Source organism: Musca domestica, unplaced genomic scaffold, assembly GCF_030504385.1.
Source record: "Musca domestica strain aabys unplaced genomic scaffold, Musca_domestica.polishedcontigs.V.1.1 366, whole genome shotgun sequence".
Taxonomy (NCBI): Eukaryota; Metazoa; Arthropoda; class Insecta; order Diptera; family Muscidae; genus Musca; species Musca domestica.
In genome coordinates this window covers 91,121-108,842 of record NW_026712320.1, presented here as the reverse complement: position 1 = coordinate 108,842, position 17,722 = coordinate 91,121, and the positions used below count along the sequence as shown (strand labels likewise).

Sequence of the window (17,722 nt, the reverse complement as noted above, 5' to 3'; positions counted from 1 at the left end):
ACACGAAATGTAATATTTTGAAGCCGCAGATGAACCTGCAGTTACAGATTCGGACTTCAATCGAGCTACGTGTTTCCCGAAACGGTATTCGAGGGGGGTTCCAATTGAGACCCTGTGCCAATGTCGGTATATACATTGCCAGTTGTCGCGAGAACGATTTTATGTGAAGGTCGCTTTACAACATTGTTTTCAAATTTAAACTTCTTTTTATTATTTCCATTGAATAAATTTGTTTTTATAAATTTAATTAAGTTCTCTTTCGACATTTTGTCTAGCGATTTCAAACAAACAAATTTAGATTTTGAATTTTCGACTCCAACCCATGTGGAGGATGTACATATTGAGGGACGAAAAACTGGGGCTGCAGCTGACAACAACGATTTTGACGAGCTTGCCTGAGCTTTTGGAGTCAAAACCGGAATCGAACTATTCGGTTTTAATGACTCGAGATGTAATAACGTGTGATGACGTTGACCACATTTCGAACAACTATTTTTACTAGTACAATTTACTAGTTTATGTCCCTTTACCAAACAATTTATACAATGTTCGTGGCGCTTGACGAATGCAAATCTATTTGCGGGGAATAATTCCTTAAATTTTGAGCAAAACTGAAGTCGATGGCATTTCTCTCGACAAAGAGAACATGATTTTCCAATTGAAGGGGAATACGAACATTTAGAGTTGGACTTGGTAGCGGTATTAAACGAATTTGTATCAGTCGAAGGAATCGATTTCTCTCGATAACTTTCCAAACACACAAGCGTGTTTATCCTTTCTGAAAGAAATGTGTCTAAATCTTTCCACGAAGAAAGGGCCGATTTGTTTTTAATACCTTGTTCCCATAGCATTGTCGTTTCTTCCGGCAAGCGTTGCAGGCAAAGAAAGACAAGTATCGGATCCCATTGATCTGTGGGAACGTTATAGATCGACATAGAAAAAATGCAACCATTTATTCCTCGTCGGATCTCCTTAAGACCCGCTGCAGTTTCTTTTCGAAGAATTGGAAGACTATACAACGACTTTAGTTGATGATGAACCAATAATCGAATATTGTTGTATTCATCATTTAATGCTTTCCATGCGAAAGCGAAACCAAGGTTAGTTAGAGGAAACTGCGAAACGATTTCCCGAGCTTCTCCAGCAGTTTTATTAAGCAAATAGAACATGCGTTCGACATCACTCAACCTGGTATTATTTATATATACGGCACTAAACAAATCCCGAAAGGAAGGCCAAGAAGAAAAATCTCCCTCAAAAATATCAATATCAATAGGGGGCAATGCCATATTGTGAACGATATCACAATCAGAAGAGATATTTGCGGTCATATTTTCCTGCGATTCAGGAGCCAAAAATAATTGAGCCGATTGCTCTTGATTTTTATCCGCAATTTTATTTGAATTTCTTGTTATGCACCGACATTTGATAATTTTTCTATTAATTGTTGCCATTGTACTTGAATAAATGTTAATGGAGTCGTTATATTTACTCTCTGCCAAATGCAGAGATTCCTTAGTGACATTTTGTGAATTCTCTAAGTTTCGTAACGATTTATGGACCGATTGCCATAATTTTTCTAGCTTGCTCTTCCTTTCCTCTAATATACTAATATCTAAATCGTCACCTTTTATTGCACCGATTTGTGCACCAAATTCTATCAGAGCGTCTGAGTCTCTTATGAAATTTTGTAGAGGAGCGAAGGCCATAATTATCGCAAAAAAACACTGAACTAATTTGGGGAAAATACAAAAATAAATAAAATAACTATTTTATTTTTATTTATTTAATTTGCCAGAATTACCGTCTATAGGTTGTATTAATTTTTAAATTTCCAAAACAACAACAAAAAATAAAATTAACTATATTATTTTATTTTAGTTTAAACTTTCCAATGTCCTATAACAAACAATGTAACAAACAAAAGTGACCGACCCACGTAGTGTAGCTACTCAACCTAAACGGACACGACAGAAAGAGGAATCAACAAAAATATTCTTCCTTCGTTTGTTATGTTCGTTCACTGATCTAACAAAGCACAAACAACAAGTGCTGATCAGAGAACGACTACACAGCAAGCAAACAGCGGTGGGGGTTTAAACAGTGTTGTTGTTGTTTGCGATTTGAAATGTGACTGTTGTTACAAGAGAAAAGAATAAATGTAACAACAACAATTTGCAATATTACAGCGGACAGACCAAACAAAAAGAATAATATTGCGGTCTTTGCTTTAGGTAGTAAAGCACACCAAACTAATAACTAACAACGACGACGTGTTTGTTGGTATCAACGAAACGAGATGTTTAATGTTTTGTTGTTATACATGAACCAAAACAAAAAGAATATTAGCAAACGATTTTTGCAATAATTTTCTTTTGGAGTTTTGTTTTGATTATGATGCTGCCGAATGCAAGCATCCAAAATAGAAGCCGACGATTGGCGGGCAACAAAACAAGAGGCAAAGAGGTGACGTTGTAAAACGACCTTTGTACCTAAACAAAACCGAATGTTTTGTTATTGTCGCGGCAATTTAAAAACGCGAGCTCACTTAAAAACACTGCACTATACGTACCTTGTAATGCAGGAGTAATGGACTGTATCTTTTGGGTTCCAAATGCGTTCAAGAGGGCTGGAATATCCGGTTCGATTGGACCAATGTTTAGCTCAGAGGGGCTCCGCCGATGGGAGTGAATACGCCGAATGCGTCGAGCAGTGGACCGTAGGGGGGAAATATAAAAAGAAATAAAACAACAGAGGGTTTTTCTTAATATATGTAACTATTTATTGCTAGTTTAGTTGGTGGTAACGATATTACCTGTGGCAACAATATGCCCTTCTATGCACAACGATATGTGCTGCAAACTATATTGCGGGTGTTGACTGTCCGAACGACAGCGAAATACTCCTTGATGTCTAAAGGAGGCGGCAAAACAAGTGACAAATAATTAGTAGTTAAAATGTCAAAGGCGCTAGCACAAGGTTGCAATAAACCGTAGCGCATACATTTTAAACGACTAATTAAGGACCAAACTAGGGGTCAATAAAAACCAATTTTTAATGCAATTCTAAATTAAACAAGATTTTATGAGTTTTTCTAGCAATATTTCAACTCCAATAAAAGCTTTACGATCGTTGGATTTTGAATATTTTTCCGGTGCTTTTTCATGAAATTGTTTTTTTTTTATTTTATGAACAATTTTCATGCATTCTATGAACTTTTTTAAAACCATTTTTTTTAATGGAAGTTTAAAATTTGTTTCTGCACTTTTTCATGAGTTTTATGAACTTTTCTGTATTCTATGAATGATTTTCATGGATTCTATGAACTTTGCTCCTTAAGTTTAAAAAATATTTTTAATGCATTTTTCTAACAATATTTCAATTCCCATAAAAGCTTGGTTTTGTATTTGAAAAATTTCTCGCGTTTTTTCACGAATTTTATGAACTTGTATTTGTGGATTTTATGAACAATTTTCATGGATTCTATGACTTATTTTCTTTTGCATTTGAGTACTAGTTTTTATGAATTCAACTCCCAAAAAATTTTATTTTCCTTGGGCATGGAATATTTTTCCGGAGCTTTTTCAGGAATTTTATGAATTTGTTTTTTTTTTTTTTTGGATTTCATGATTTTTTTTTCGTAGATTCTATGAACTCTTTTCCTTTACTTTTGAGAAAAAGTTTTTATGAATTTTTCTAACTTTTTTTTTTCAATTTCCATCAATGTTTTAGTTTTCATAGACTATGAACTTTAGAACTTGATTTGGTTGGATAATATGAACGATTTTCATGGGTTATATGAACTATTTTCCTTTACTTTTAAGAACTAGTTTTTGTGAAATTTCTAAAATAAAACTTCAACTCCCATAAAAGTTTTATTTTTCATGGATGTCCAGGAACTATTTATCCTTCAAAAGTTAAAACATCTCAGTTGTTAAACCAAAAAACATAAATTAAATTAAATTTTAAATTAGAATAGAATTAGAAAATCTATGACTAGAAGCCTAAGTTTGTCCATCTGTGTAGCTCTTTTTTATGTTTGAAGTTGAGGTGTTTGAATTTTTGTTTTTTTGTGTTGCTTTGCCTGTTTTTTTTTTTTTTGTTTTTGTGTCCACTAAGAAAGATGATTTGTATTTTTTAAACAGTTATTGTCAAAAAACGTGAGTAAATATTTATGCAGGTGAAGATCAATGCCGTTGCAAAGGGGAGTTTTTAATTTTTATTTCATATTTTTTTTCTTTTTGAGAGATCTGAATTTTAATTTTTTTAATGACTTATTTTAATTTTTATTTTTCTAAAATTGTTTTTTTTTCTGGTAATTGTTGTGAGGTTTAATTGAAGGATATTTTCTTTGTAGCTGGATTGTGTACGTGAGTCATTCATTCATCATTTGTGTGAGTGAGTGAGAGAGGACAGGTCATAGTTTTTTTTAGGTTTGTGAGAGATAGGAGAGAGAGAGTTTTTAGCGTTTAGCTTTTTATTTTTGTTATGGAAAAGGTACTAACTTCATGATATTCAAAATTCAATTCACACATATACATGCATACAAAATACACACATACTTACAGACATATCGAAAACACATTCACACATCTAATGGGGTAAATTGAAATAGGGCTTTGGTAAAATCATTAAAATCTTGTATTTACAAAAAAAAAATTTCGATTTATTTTTTTCTAAATATTCACTTAAAATTTAATACAACTATCAATGGTGATTGCTCAATACAAGTTCAGTGATTATAGACCTGCAGAATTTGCCAGGACTATTTTTTTAAAATTTACAATTTTTTTTTTCGATTCAATTTTTTTTCGATTTTTTACCATAAAGAAATCTAATAATGGCTTAAATCTAATTTTCTTATAAATACATGGTGATATTAAAAAATAAAAATTCAAAATAAAATTGAAAAAATAAATTTAAAAATATTTTTAGAAGTTTTTTTTATTCAAACATGATTTCGAAATATTTCCTTAACCTAATAACTTACACTACAAATAATTGTTTAACAAAAAAATTGCATTTGTTTTCCTCTTAAATTCTATATCAAAAAATTCCAAGTGTGTGTCTGTGTGCTTTCGTTCAATTCATAATTGATATAAATATTGAAAATTATTCTTCTGATATTTTTTGCTTGTTTTTTGAGTAAATTCGTTTCACTTATTTCGTCTGCTCGCTCATGCTTCAATATGTCATCAATGTCGGTTTAAATCCCAGATTTTTTCTTTGCAAAAATAAATGGATTTCTCGAAAATTGGGGCGATTCGATTCGTTGCGCTGCCAACATTCGCACATTAAATCGTAGATTTCACGTGGACAATTCGGGGGCATTTTCAAAAATTCCTACAGAACAGAAAAAAATATTTTAATTTAAAAAAATATATTAAATTTTGAAAATACAATTTTACGAATTTTTTTAAGTCATTGAGACCAGGAAAAAATTTTAGGCAATTTTATAGGCCCCTTAGGCCTTTAAAATTGTTTGATAAATACTTCAAGGCTTAAAAAATACAATTTTACGAATTTTTTTAAGTCTTTGAGACCAAGAAAAATTGTAGGCAATTTTATGGGCCCCTTAGGCCTTTAAAATTGTTTTTTAAATACTTTAATACATCTGAGAGGCATATATAATTTTTCTTTGGTCTTGATCCTTGGGCATACTTACGTATTTATTATTATCCTGATAGATATGTCCAATATTCTCAATAACTTTGGCATCACTCAAATGCTCGTAGGGCTGATGGCGGGAAAATGTCAAAATTTCCCAAAGGGTCACAGCAAATGACCAGACATCGGATTTAGAGGTGAATTTACCCTGAAAAGAGAATAAAGAAAGAAAAAAAAACGTGTTTGAAGAAACAGGACTTTTAGAATATAATTTAAGGATGTGCCAAAGAAATGTTACTCAGAACAAGTAAAAAGTAGTAAGTTCAACCGAGCAGAACTTTGAATACCCTCCACCATTTGGAATGAATTTCGAAATTTTCAAAAAATAAAATCCGTTAAAAACTCTGTTAAAATCTTAAAAATACCGAACATAGCCGCTTGTTCGTTTTGACTCTAACCTGACTCTAACGTGATTACTACAGACAGACGGACCGACAGGGCTAAATCGCCTTAGAATTGTATTCTGATCAAGAATATATATACTTTGTTAGGTCTGAGATTTTTATTTCGATGAGTTTCAAATGGAATGACGAACTTAATATACCCTCCATACCATGTATGGTGGAGGGTATAAAAATGATTTGTAAATTCCCCGGAGGGCAATTCGAAACTCCGTCATCTTCCATAGGAGACCTTTATAGTCTTTTTGAATATAGGGAAGCTATTTATCCATATATGACCTAAAAAATGTATTTTTCAGGTAACAACAAATGCGGATTTTGTAATCAAGTATTTTTCCAAGGATCGACAATATGAATGGTTTTTACGAGGACCAAGGTCGAAGTTTTACAAAAAAATCTCGAGAACTAAGAAAGTGGATTATTTCCATAAAAAGAAAAAAAAAAATGCAACTACTTAGGAGGTGGATTTTTATTTTTTAAAATATAAGAAGGTGGATTCTTAAAAAATGTATTTTCTATTCAAAATACAGTATTTTTTCCCAAAAAAATATTTTTTGGAAAAAACCAAGGACGTGGATTTTTCAAAAAAAAAATATATATATATATATTTTACAAAAACTAAGGACGTGGATTATTTTCAAAATTTGTTTTGCAAGAACCTAGGATTTTTTAAAAAAAGATATATTTTGCAAGAACCAAAGACGTGTATATTTAAAAAAATATTTTTTGTAGAACCAAGGAAATATAATTTTTAAAAAATATTTTTCACAAGAGCCAAGGGCTTGGTTTAAAAAATATATCAAGAATCAAAGATGTTTATATTTAAAAAATATTTTTTGCAAGAACCAAGGACGTGGATCTTTTAAATTTTTTTTTTTTGCAAAAACCAAACCCGTGGATTTTTAAAAAAATATTATTTGCAAAAACAAGAGGCTTGGATTTTCCAAAAAAATATTTTTTGTAAAAACCAACACCTCTTGATTTAAAAAAATGTTTTTAAAAAATATTTTGTGCAACAACCAAAAAAAAAAAAATTTTTAAAAAAACTAAACTAAAAAATATTTTTTTTTGCAAAAACCAACACCTCTGGATTTAAAAAAATGTTTTTAAAAAAATATTTTTTGCAAAAACCAAACCAGTGGATTTTTAAAAAAATATTTTTGCAAAAACCAAACCCGTGGATTTTGAAAAAAAAAATATTTTTTGAAAAAACCAAACCGGTGGATTTTAAAAAAAATATTTTTTGAAAAAACCAAAACCCGTGGGTTTTTAAAAAATATTTTTTTGCAAAAACCAAGTTCTCAAATTTTCTCAAAAAAAAAAGAAAAAAAAAATAGATGGATCCAAGGTCGTGTATTTTTTAAAAAATATTTTTCACCAACGTAGAACGTTTATTTTTCAATTTTTTTTCAAAAAATTCAGGGAGATCGATTCCCTCAAAAATATTCATTCGAGATATGAGAACGTAGATTTCATCAAAAAAAAAAAAAAAAAAATAAATAAATAAATAAATAAATGTTTTTGCGTTTTTTTTTTAAATATATATTTTTTTTAAAGACCAAAGAACGTGGATTTGTCCAATAAATATTTTTTGCAAAATTCATGGACTTGGAGCTTTTTTTCAAAAAGCTAGAGACATAAATTTCTTAAAAACATTTTTTTTCAAAGACCAAGGGTTGATTGGATTGTAGTTTCACAAAAAGAAATATATATTTTTTTGTAAGAAAAAAGGACGTGGACTTTTAAAATCGATCTATGGCAAGGAATTTTAAAAAAAATATTTTTGAAAACGAATTTCCTTAAAATATTTTCGACTACGAGACAAAGACAAAACAAGCAAATATCCCTAAAATTCCTCCGATATCTACAGGAATCAAGACAATGCAAATTCAGGGTTAAAAAACATGAGACAGGCTCTTAAAAAGTGATACAAATTAGAGCAAAGGAAAGAAAACCCAGGATTAAAAAACGGGACTTTAAAAATCCAAAATTGTATACCTGGACAAGGTATGCCAATGGATTTGAGCTTTTTTTTCCAAAAACCAGAGACGTAATTTTTTTCAAATAATATATTATCCAAATACCAATCCATTTTCAAAAAAGTGTGTATTTTAAACAGGAACAATGGAAACTCCTTATAATATTTTTTTCAAAAAATATACTATCCATATACCAATCCATTTTCAAAAATAAAAATATACTATCCATTTCAGGAACAATGGCAAGGACATTTTAAGGTTTTGACCGTAAAAGTCCGGATGTTTGCCCAGTGAAACTTCTTATAATTGAAACACATTCTTAAAAATTTCATCATTCTAGACCAAGGCCAATGGCTGGATTTTAAAGGACTATTTATAGTCTCAACTGTACTTTAAAATCCAGCAACTTTGACAGAAACTTGATGTAGACAAAAATCCTTCAAGCATTCACGATTAAAATTTAGATGATGTATTTAGAAATTCCTCTAAAAGTTCATAATTATAGCTTAGAAGTCCTAAAAAATGTCCTTACGATAATAATCCTGTCCTGATTAATGTGCTTTAAAAATCCACGTTTATTAATTCAAATGTCTTTTAAAAATCCACGGTTGTAGCTTCAAATTTTTCTTAAAAAAAAATCACGATTAAACCCCAAAGTTATTCCTATAAAATGTCCTTTAAAAATCCACGTTTGCAGCTTCAAATTGTCTTTCAAAAATCCAAGTTTGCAGCTTCAAAATGTCCTTAAAAATCCACGATTAATCCCCAAAGTGATTCCTATAAAATTTCCTTTAAAAATACACGCTTGCAGCTTCAAAATGTCCTTTAAAATTCCACGATTAATCCCCAAAGTGATTCCTATAAAATGTCCTTGAAAAATCCACGTCTGTAGCTTCAAAATGTCCTTTAAAATCCACGTATATAGCTTCGAAAATGTCATCATGATTCCAATCTTATATTTTAGAAAATATCCTTGATTATTATTAAAGACTAACGTTTTGCCTAAAAATATCCTTTAAAAAGCTTTAAAAATTAGAATATTTAAAATTAGAATATTTTCCAAAAAAAAAAAAAATGCTTGACTATGGTTACAAAATATCATTAAAAAATCCAAGATATAGCTTGCTTATAAATCATAGGCCAGAAACATCCTTAAAACCCACAATTATAGCTTACAAATTGTCCTCAACGCGAATATGCCGGAGAAAATGCACTTAAAAATCCGCGCTCATAAAACGGAATTTATTCTGGAAATCTTTAAAATCTGCGATTATGGCTTGGAAAATGTCCTTTGCAAATACACCATTATCTAATGGAGTTTGTGCTAGAAAATATTCTTTGACGATCCATAATTATGGCTTCGAAAGTGTCTTTAAAACCCCCCGAATGTAACTTAGTTATAAAATATCCTTAAAAAGTCCTCTCTTTCGTGTTAGAGAAAACGTCTTTAAAAATTCCAGCTTTTAAGCCAGAAAAGCGTCGTCAAAAATTCCTTAAAAATCCACGATTTTCGACTACTGCTTGGTCTTGAAAATGTCCTTGAAAATCCACGTTTATATAATAGAGCTTGGTATTGAAAATGTCCTTAAAAATACACGGTTATAGTACAGGGGTTGAGATTTGCAGAATTTCCTAAGAAGCTGTACGATTATAGACCAGAACCTATCGTAGATAATGTCCTGAACAACTCCATGATTATAAATCAGCTCTTGCCTGGTAAAAATATTCTTAAAAAGCCAACACGAATATGCCATAGAAAATGCGCTTAAAAATCTGCGTTTATAAACCAGAGTTTATCCTGGAAAATATCTCTTTAAAACCGTGATTATAGCTTGGGGAATGTCCTTTGAAAAAAACGCGATTATGCAGTGGAGTTTGTTTTAGAATATATTCTTAAGTTATAAAATAATGTAGCTTAGTTATAAAATGTCCTGAAAGTCCACTCTTATGTGTCAGAGATAAAAGTCCTTAAAATGTCCGCTTATAAGCCAGATAATCCATCCTTAAAAAATTATATTTATTTTTATAAAAATTTAAAAAAATGTCCTTAAAATCCATGATTTTAGACTACAGCTTTGACTTGAAAATGTCCATAAAAATCCACGGTTATAGTACAGGGGTTGAGATTTGCAGAATTTCCTAAAAAGCTGTACAATTATAGACCAGAACCTATCGTAGATAATGTCCTGAACAACTTCATGATTATAGATCATCGCTTGCCCTGTAAAAATATCCTTAAAATGCTAACACGAATATGCCATAGAAAATGCGCTTAAAAATCTGCGTTTATAAACCAGAATTTATCCTGGAAATCTATTTAAAACCGCCATTATAGCTTGGAAAATGTCTTTTGAAAATTCACGATTATATAATGGAGTATGTCCTGGAAAATATTCTTTTGTTATAAAACGATGTAGCTTAGTGATAAAATGTCCTGAAAATCCACTCTTATGTGTCAGAGAAAAAATCCTTAAAATGTCCGCTTATAAGTCAGATAATGTATCCTTAAAAATGTATATTTATTTTTACAAACATATTTTAAAAAAATGTCTTTAAATCCACGATTTTAGACTACAGCTAGGTCTTGAAAATGTCCTTAAAAATCCACGGTTATAGTACAGGGGTTGAGATTTGCGGAATCTCAATGGAAATCTATTTAAAACCGTGGTTATAGCTTGGAAAATGTCCTTTGACAATTTGCGATTATGCAATAGAGTTTGTTCTGGAAAATATTCTTTAGTTATAAAATAATGTAGCTTAGTTATAAAATGTCCTGAAAGTCCACTGTTATGTGCCAGAGAAAATGTCCTTAAAATGTCCGCTTATAAGCCAAATAATACATCCGTAACAATTTTTATTTATTTTTATAAAAATTAAAAAAAAAATGTCCTTAAAATCCACGATTTTAGACTACAGCTTGGCCTTGAAGATGACCTTAAAAATCCACGGTTATAGTACAAGCGTTGAGATTTGCAGAATTTCCTAAGAAACTAGGATTATAGACTAGAGCCTGTCGTAGATAATGTCCTGAACAACTCCATGATTAAAAATCAGAGCTTGCTCTGTGAAAATATCCTTAAAAAGCCAATACGAATATGCCATAGAAAATGTGCTTAAAAATCTGCTTTTATAAGCCAGAGTTTATCCTGGAAATCTATTCAAAACCGTGATTATAGCTTGGAAAATGTCCTTTGAAAATTCACGATTATGTAATGGAGTTTGTTCTGGAAAATATTCTTTAGTTATAAAATAATGTCGCTTAGTTATAAAATGTCCGGAAAGTCCCCTCTTATGTGTCAGAGAAAAAGTCCTTAAAATGTCCGCTTATAAGCCAAATAATGCATCCGTAAAAATTTATCTTATTTTTATAAAAACGTTAAAAAATGTCCTTAAAAATCCCCGATTTTATACTACAGCTTGGTCTTGAAAATGTCCTTAAAAATCCACGGTTATAGTACAGGGGTTGAGATTTGTAGAATTTCCTAAAAAGCTGTACTATTATAGACTAGAACCTGTCGTAGATAATATCCTGAACAACTTCATGATTATAGATCAGCGTTTGCCCTGTAAAAATATCCTTAAAAAGCCAACACGAATATGCCGGAGAAAATGCACTTAAAAAAATCCGCTTTTATTAACCGGAGTTTATCCTGGAAAAAATATCTTTAAAATCTGTGGTTATAGCTTGGAAAATGTCCTTGGAAAATCTACGATTATTTAATGGAGTTTGTGCTAGAAAATATTCTTTAGTTACAAAATGATGTAGCCTAGTAATAAAATTTCCTGAAAGTCCACTCTAATGTGTCAGAGAAAAAGTCCTTAAAATGGCCGCTTATAAGGCTTAAAAATTTATATTTATTTTTATAAAAATTTAAAAAAAATTCCTTAAAATCCACGATTTTAGACTACAACTTGATCTTGAAAATGTCCTTAAAAATAGTTATAGTACAGAGGTTGGTTTGCAAAATTTCCTCAGAAGCTTTACGATTACAGACTAGAACCTGTCGTTGATAATGGCCTGAACAACTTCATGATTATAAATCAGCGCTTGCCCTGTTAAAATATCCTTAAAAAGCCAATACGAATATGACATAGAAAATGCGTTTAGAAATCTGCGTTTTTAAACCAGAGTTTATCCTAAAAAATATCTCTTTAAAATCCGTAATTATAGCTTGGAAAATGTCCTTTGAAAATTCACGATTATGTAATGGAGTTTGCCCTGGAAAATATTCTTTGGTTATAAAATGATGTAACTTAGTTATAAAATGTCCTGAAAGTCCACTCTTATGTGTCAGAGAAAAAGTCCTTAAAATGCCCGCTTATAAGCCAAATAATGCATCCGTAAAAAATTATATTTATTTTTATAAAAACGTTAAAAATGTCCTTAAAAATCCCCGATTTTAGACTAGAGATTCGCCTTGAAAATGTCCATAAAAATCTATGGTTATAGTACAGAGGTTGGTTTGCAAATTTTTCTAAGAAACTTTACGATTACAGATATGAACCTGTCGTAGATAATATCCTAAACAACTCCATGATTATAAATAAGCGGTTGCCCTGTAAAAATATCCTTAAAAAGCCAACAGAATATGCCATAGAAAATGCACTTAAAAATCCGCGCTTTTAAACCAGAGCTTATCCTGGAAAATATCTCTTTAAAATCCGTGATTATAGCTTGGAAAATGTCCTTTGAAAAATTACGATTATATAATGGAGTATGTCCTGGAAAATATTCTTTTGTTATAAAACTATGTAGCTTAGTGATAAAATGTCCTGAAAGTCCACTCTTATGTGTCAGAGAAAAAGTCCTTAAAATGTCCGCTTATAAGCCTATTAGTGCATCCGTAAAAATTTATATTTATTTTTATAAAACTTTAAAAAAATGTCCTTAAAAATCCCCGATTTTAGACTAGAGATTCGCCTTGAAAATGTCCTTAAAAATCCACGGTTAAAGTACAGGGGTTGAGATTTGCAGAATTTCCTAAGAAGCTGTACGATTATAGGCTAGAACCTCCCGTAGATAATGTCCTGAAAAACTCCATGATTAAAAATCAGAGCTTGTCCTGTAAAAATATCCTTATAAAGCCAATACGAATGTGCCATAGAAAATGCGCTTAAAAATCTGCGTTTATAAACCAGAATTTATCCTGGAAATCTATTTAAAACCGTGATTATAGCTTGGAAAATGTCCTTTGAAAATTCGCGATTATGTAGCTTAGTTATAAAATGAAAGTCCACTCTTATGTGTCAGAGAAAAAGTCCTTAAAATGTCCGCCTATAAGCCAAATAGTGCATCCGTAAAAATTTATATTTATTTTTTATAAAAATTAAAAAAAAAATGTCCTTAAAATTTACGTTTATAGTACAGGGGTTAAGATTTGCAGGATTTCCTAAGAAGCTGTGCGATTATAGATAATGTTCTGAACAACTCCATGATTAACAAGTAAAAAAGCTGTAAGTTCGGCCGGGCCGAACTTTTAATACCCTCCACCATTTGGTACAAATTTGGCAATTTCCAAAAAAAAAAAAAAAAAACAAGATAAAAATTCTGTTAAAATCTTAAAAATACCGAATGCTTATACAACGACGTGGGCCTGCATAGGCAACTTTTGTCATAAATTATTACAATATTTAAATGCGAAACTTGAAGAAAAATCTGTTTATAATGTAGCTAAAATCGTTAAAATACCGAATAAGGGGGATACCGTTATATGGGGGCTATACGAAGACGTGGACCTGCACAGACAATTTTCTGGCATTGGCTGAATTATCCATTATGAACTTCACATGCGAAATTTGAAACAATCCCTGTAAATAATGTAGCTAAAATCATTAAAATACCGAATATCGGGGGGGGTACCGTTATATGGGGGCTATATGAAGACGTGGACCTACATGGCTCATTTTTTGACTTTGGATGAAGTAACCATTACGAACTTCAAATACCAAATTTGAAACGATTCCGGTAAACAATGACGCTAAAATCATCAAAATACCGAATATCGGGGGGTACCGTTATATGGGGGCTATACGAAGACGTGGACCTGCACAGATAATTTTCTGTCCTAGGCTGTAGTATCCATTACGAACTTCAAATACCAAATTTGAAATAATTCTGGTGAATAATGTCGCTAAAATCATCAAAATACCGAATATCGGGAGGTACCGTTATATGGGGGCTATATGATAACTTGGACCTACATGACCCATTTACGAACTTAACCTGGGAAAATATGCATGTGTGCAAAATTTTAGCCTTCTATCTCAATTTGTTCGAAACATAGCGTGATTACAACAGACAGACAGACAGACGGACAGCCAGACAGACAGACAGACAGACCCACAGACAGACAGACGGACATGGTGGAGGGTATAAAAATCAGCACTTGCCCTGTAAAAATATCCTTAAAATCCAAAATTATACACCAGGACTTGACCCACAAAAAATCTTAAAAATTCAGGATAAAAATGTCATTGTCCTTGTCTCAAAAATTTAAGAACCCACAACTTTTTCTCTCTCTCTCTCTCTCATTACTAATTATGTTGACTTCTCTAATTCTACGACAATCACACTCATATATATTTCATGGGCTATATTGCCCTCATCAAAAATTTCACCAACACAAAGCAACCGCATGCAAAGAAGAAGCAAAGGTATCCTTAAGGACCAACCAACATATGGTCTTCATGCATTCCACAGATGCTAAACAATGGCACTTAATAAATTTAGTTGCCAACTAAAGCGGGACGAGGTGAGGGAGGTGGGAGGCTGGGAGTAAATAAATAACTTGCATGACAGATGTTTAAAGTTGCCATCAACCCAAAAGGTACCGTATACACACATACATACATGCATACATCCCACATATGTATGTGTGTGTACATATTTATTTTGTGCCATGGGTCCTTTGTTTGTCTGAGAAGTAACTCAGTTTTTGTTTTCTCTTCTTTGGTTAGAATCATAACACAAAGTAAATATTTGTTTATGACGGGGATAGTAGAAGAAACCTTTGTGGTTGTTGGCGGGTTTTGTGTTTTTGGGAGGAGAAAAAAATGTTCGTTTCTTTTTCGTACCATGACAATGATATGGAACACTAGTGGTCCGGATGGCTGTCTGTCTGCTTGGAAAGCTTGTCTCCATGTCGTTTGCCATTAACCACACAGACTCATAGTTTTGGCCGCAGAATCTGACAGCCAGCCTGCCAGTCTGCCTTCCAGCCAGTTGCTTATGTTTCGCCTCCTTATTTTTATGGCCCTTATTGTAGTTCACATCAGCCAGGCCTGAAGCCTCATTATTGTGTACTCTTTTTGCAACTCCGTCTGTACTTAATCATATTTGTTAAGGTCTAAAGTGTTCGTGTAAATCCCTTAGATGTTACATGGCTGTGGTCCGCAAAGAGGAGGTTTTCATTTGTAAGCTTAGCGTCCTCTTTTTGTGGAGGATGATGGCATTGATGCAATGTCTACGGAGTTGATCTCTCATCATTTGTGTTTAGTAAATATCTGATTTTTGTATTCATTTTATTTTATGTTCTGATACAGCTCTTAATTTGGTGGATGTTTCTATTACAAAGTTTCAGAAAAAAATGGGGAGGTTGGCCTTGAAAATGTCCTTAAGAATCTAGGATTTTAGACGTGGCTGTGGAAAATCTACGATTATAATTAGAATAATCCAATTATATATGGCAAGGACATTTCATAAAATAAATCCGGAACTGTAGATCTGGCTTAACGCAACGAGATTTCCTTGAAAAATCCACGCGAATACAGGGAGAGATGAAAAAAATGCAACCAACTTCAGATTGCTGTCATTTCTAAAGCCACTCGTCCGATAATTGTCAAAATTATTCCAGTGACAGCTTATTATATTGTTTTCAAGCCTACAAAAGCATTTTGGGAGAATTTTCCAGAAAAAAAGTTATTCGTAATGGAATTCAAGCATTATATCGTTGGAGCACTCCAGCATTTAAATGTGAATAAATATTTTGTGTCTCGTAACATTGCTCGTTACCGTAATACTGGTAGCGTAGCCCGACGTCAAGGAAGTGGACGGAAAAAACAGCAACATCAGCAGAAATTGTTCGAAAAGTAAAGAAGCGACTTGATCGAAACCCGCGTCTCAATGGCCGAAAAATGTCTCGTGAGCTGAAAATATCGCAACATTCCATTCCAGCGCTGCTTAAGAAAAAATATCTCTCTTTTCAGCAGGGCTGTTCCATTCGGCAAATATTGGAAATGATCTCGGGGTAAAGGCATAGAAATTCCAAAAAGTGCAAGAACTTACACCGCAACAGAAAGAAAATAGACCCAAAAGAGCTAAAGAGTTGCTTCGCTTGACCGAAAGTGGTGAACTGCCGAATTTGGTTTTCTCTCTTCCTCTCTCTCTTTCTATCTCTCTCTCTCTCTCTCACTCTCTGATGAGAAAACGTTCGTTGTCCAGCTGTTTGTAAACAAACAAAATGATCGTGTTTACTTGTCAAAGAGGTCAGCTGAAAATGTGCTTGAGTTCTGGTGGCCAACCGAAACACCAGAACAGAACTCAAGCGCCGGCCATGGGGGTGGTGTGGGCCGCCATAATAGCCGATGGTCGTTCTCCGCTCGAATTAATCAACCGTGGTATCAGAATAAATGTGAATATTAACGCGAAAATATTCTGGAGGGTGTATTAAAGCCTTGGGCACGCAAACATTTTGGTCGCAGACCTTGGACATTCCGACAGGACTCAGCACCATCGCACTCAGCACGCGCCACCCAAAAAGTGCACAATGGCCACCAAAATCTCCGGATACCAATCCGTTGGACTACTATGTCTTGAGTATTTTGGGAAGCAAGGTTGGCACTAAAAAATACCAAAGTGTCTATCACCTCAAGCAAGCGCTTCGACGGAAATGGGCCAAAATACTGCAGAGCAATATTTGGGCAGCGTGTGAGGTTTCATTGGCCGTTTTTGGGCCATAAAAGTGACCAATTCGAACAAATCTAAACTTATTCTAAAATTTGATTCTATTTTCAAAAATTTGCTTTCATTCAATAAAATTTAAAAAATATATAAAAATTATGGCGTTTTAGTTTGTTGCACTTTTATCATTTCACCCTGTACTAGTTTAGAAAATTTACTTGAAATCTAGATATCTTAGCATACAAATTTTCCTAAAAATCCAGAGCTATTAGACCAGAAAATTTGTGTCTTTGAAAATTTCTTTAAAAAAATCACGTTTTCCAGGAAGTTGCTAAATAGCCGGTTTTTTCTTGAACATTTTTTAAACCTTCCTAAAAACCTAAAAATGTAGTTTTCTAGCCATCTCTGCCTAAGAAAATGCACTGTAATTTATTATAATTATAATTTTTATATCCAGGACCAAGGATATACAAATTCCTTACAAAAGTGGAGAGTGGCGAAAAAGCTGGGAAGAAAGTTTTCTAAAAAAAATAAATAAATAAATTTGGGACATTCCTTAAAAATTCCAGGTTTCTGGTTCAGAAATTTCGTTATAAAATCGATTAGTCTTTGGGCTTGAAAATTTCCTTTGAAAAATCCGGGAATATATACCAGTATTAGGGATTGAAGAATTGCTTAGAGTCTTAACCAGAACTACGATAGAAATTTTTCCGAAAAAGATTCCAAATATAAAATTTCTGGTTTAAATACCATATTATGGCTTAGAAAATTAATAA

At 32.4% G+C, this 17,722-nt stretch overlaps 1 protein-coding gene across 1 annotated transcript in view; it reads right to left on the bottom strand.

Moving 5' to 3' along the window:
* Positions 1-4,956: 4,956 nt before the first annotated feature.
* The window catches only part of LOC101891072 (discoidin domain-containing receptor 2), an 80,777-nt gene continuing 68,011 nt past the window's right edge, over positions 4,957-17,722 (bottom strand). The window contains exons 4-5 of the mRNA XM_059126091.1: positions 5,666-5,815; positions 4,957-5,343 (exon numbers count right to left, since the gene is read on the bottom strand). Of these exons, the coding sequence (XP_058982074.1) occupies positions 5,185-5,343; positions 5,666-5,815 (309 nt within the window). The 3' untranslated portion in view covers positions 4,957-5,184. The remainder of the gene's footprint in view (positions 5,344-5,665; positions 5,816-17,722) is intronic.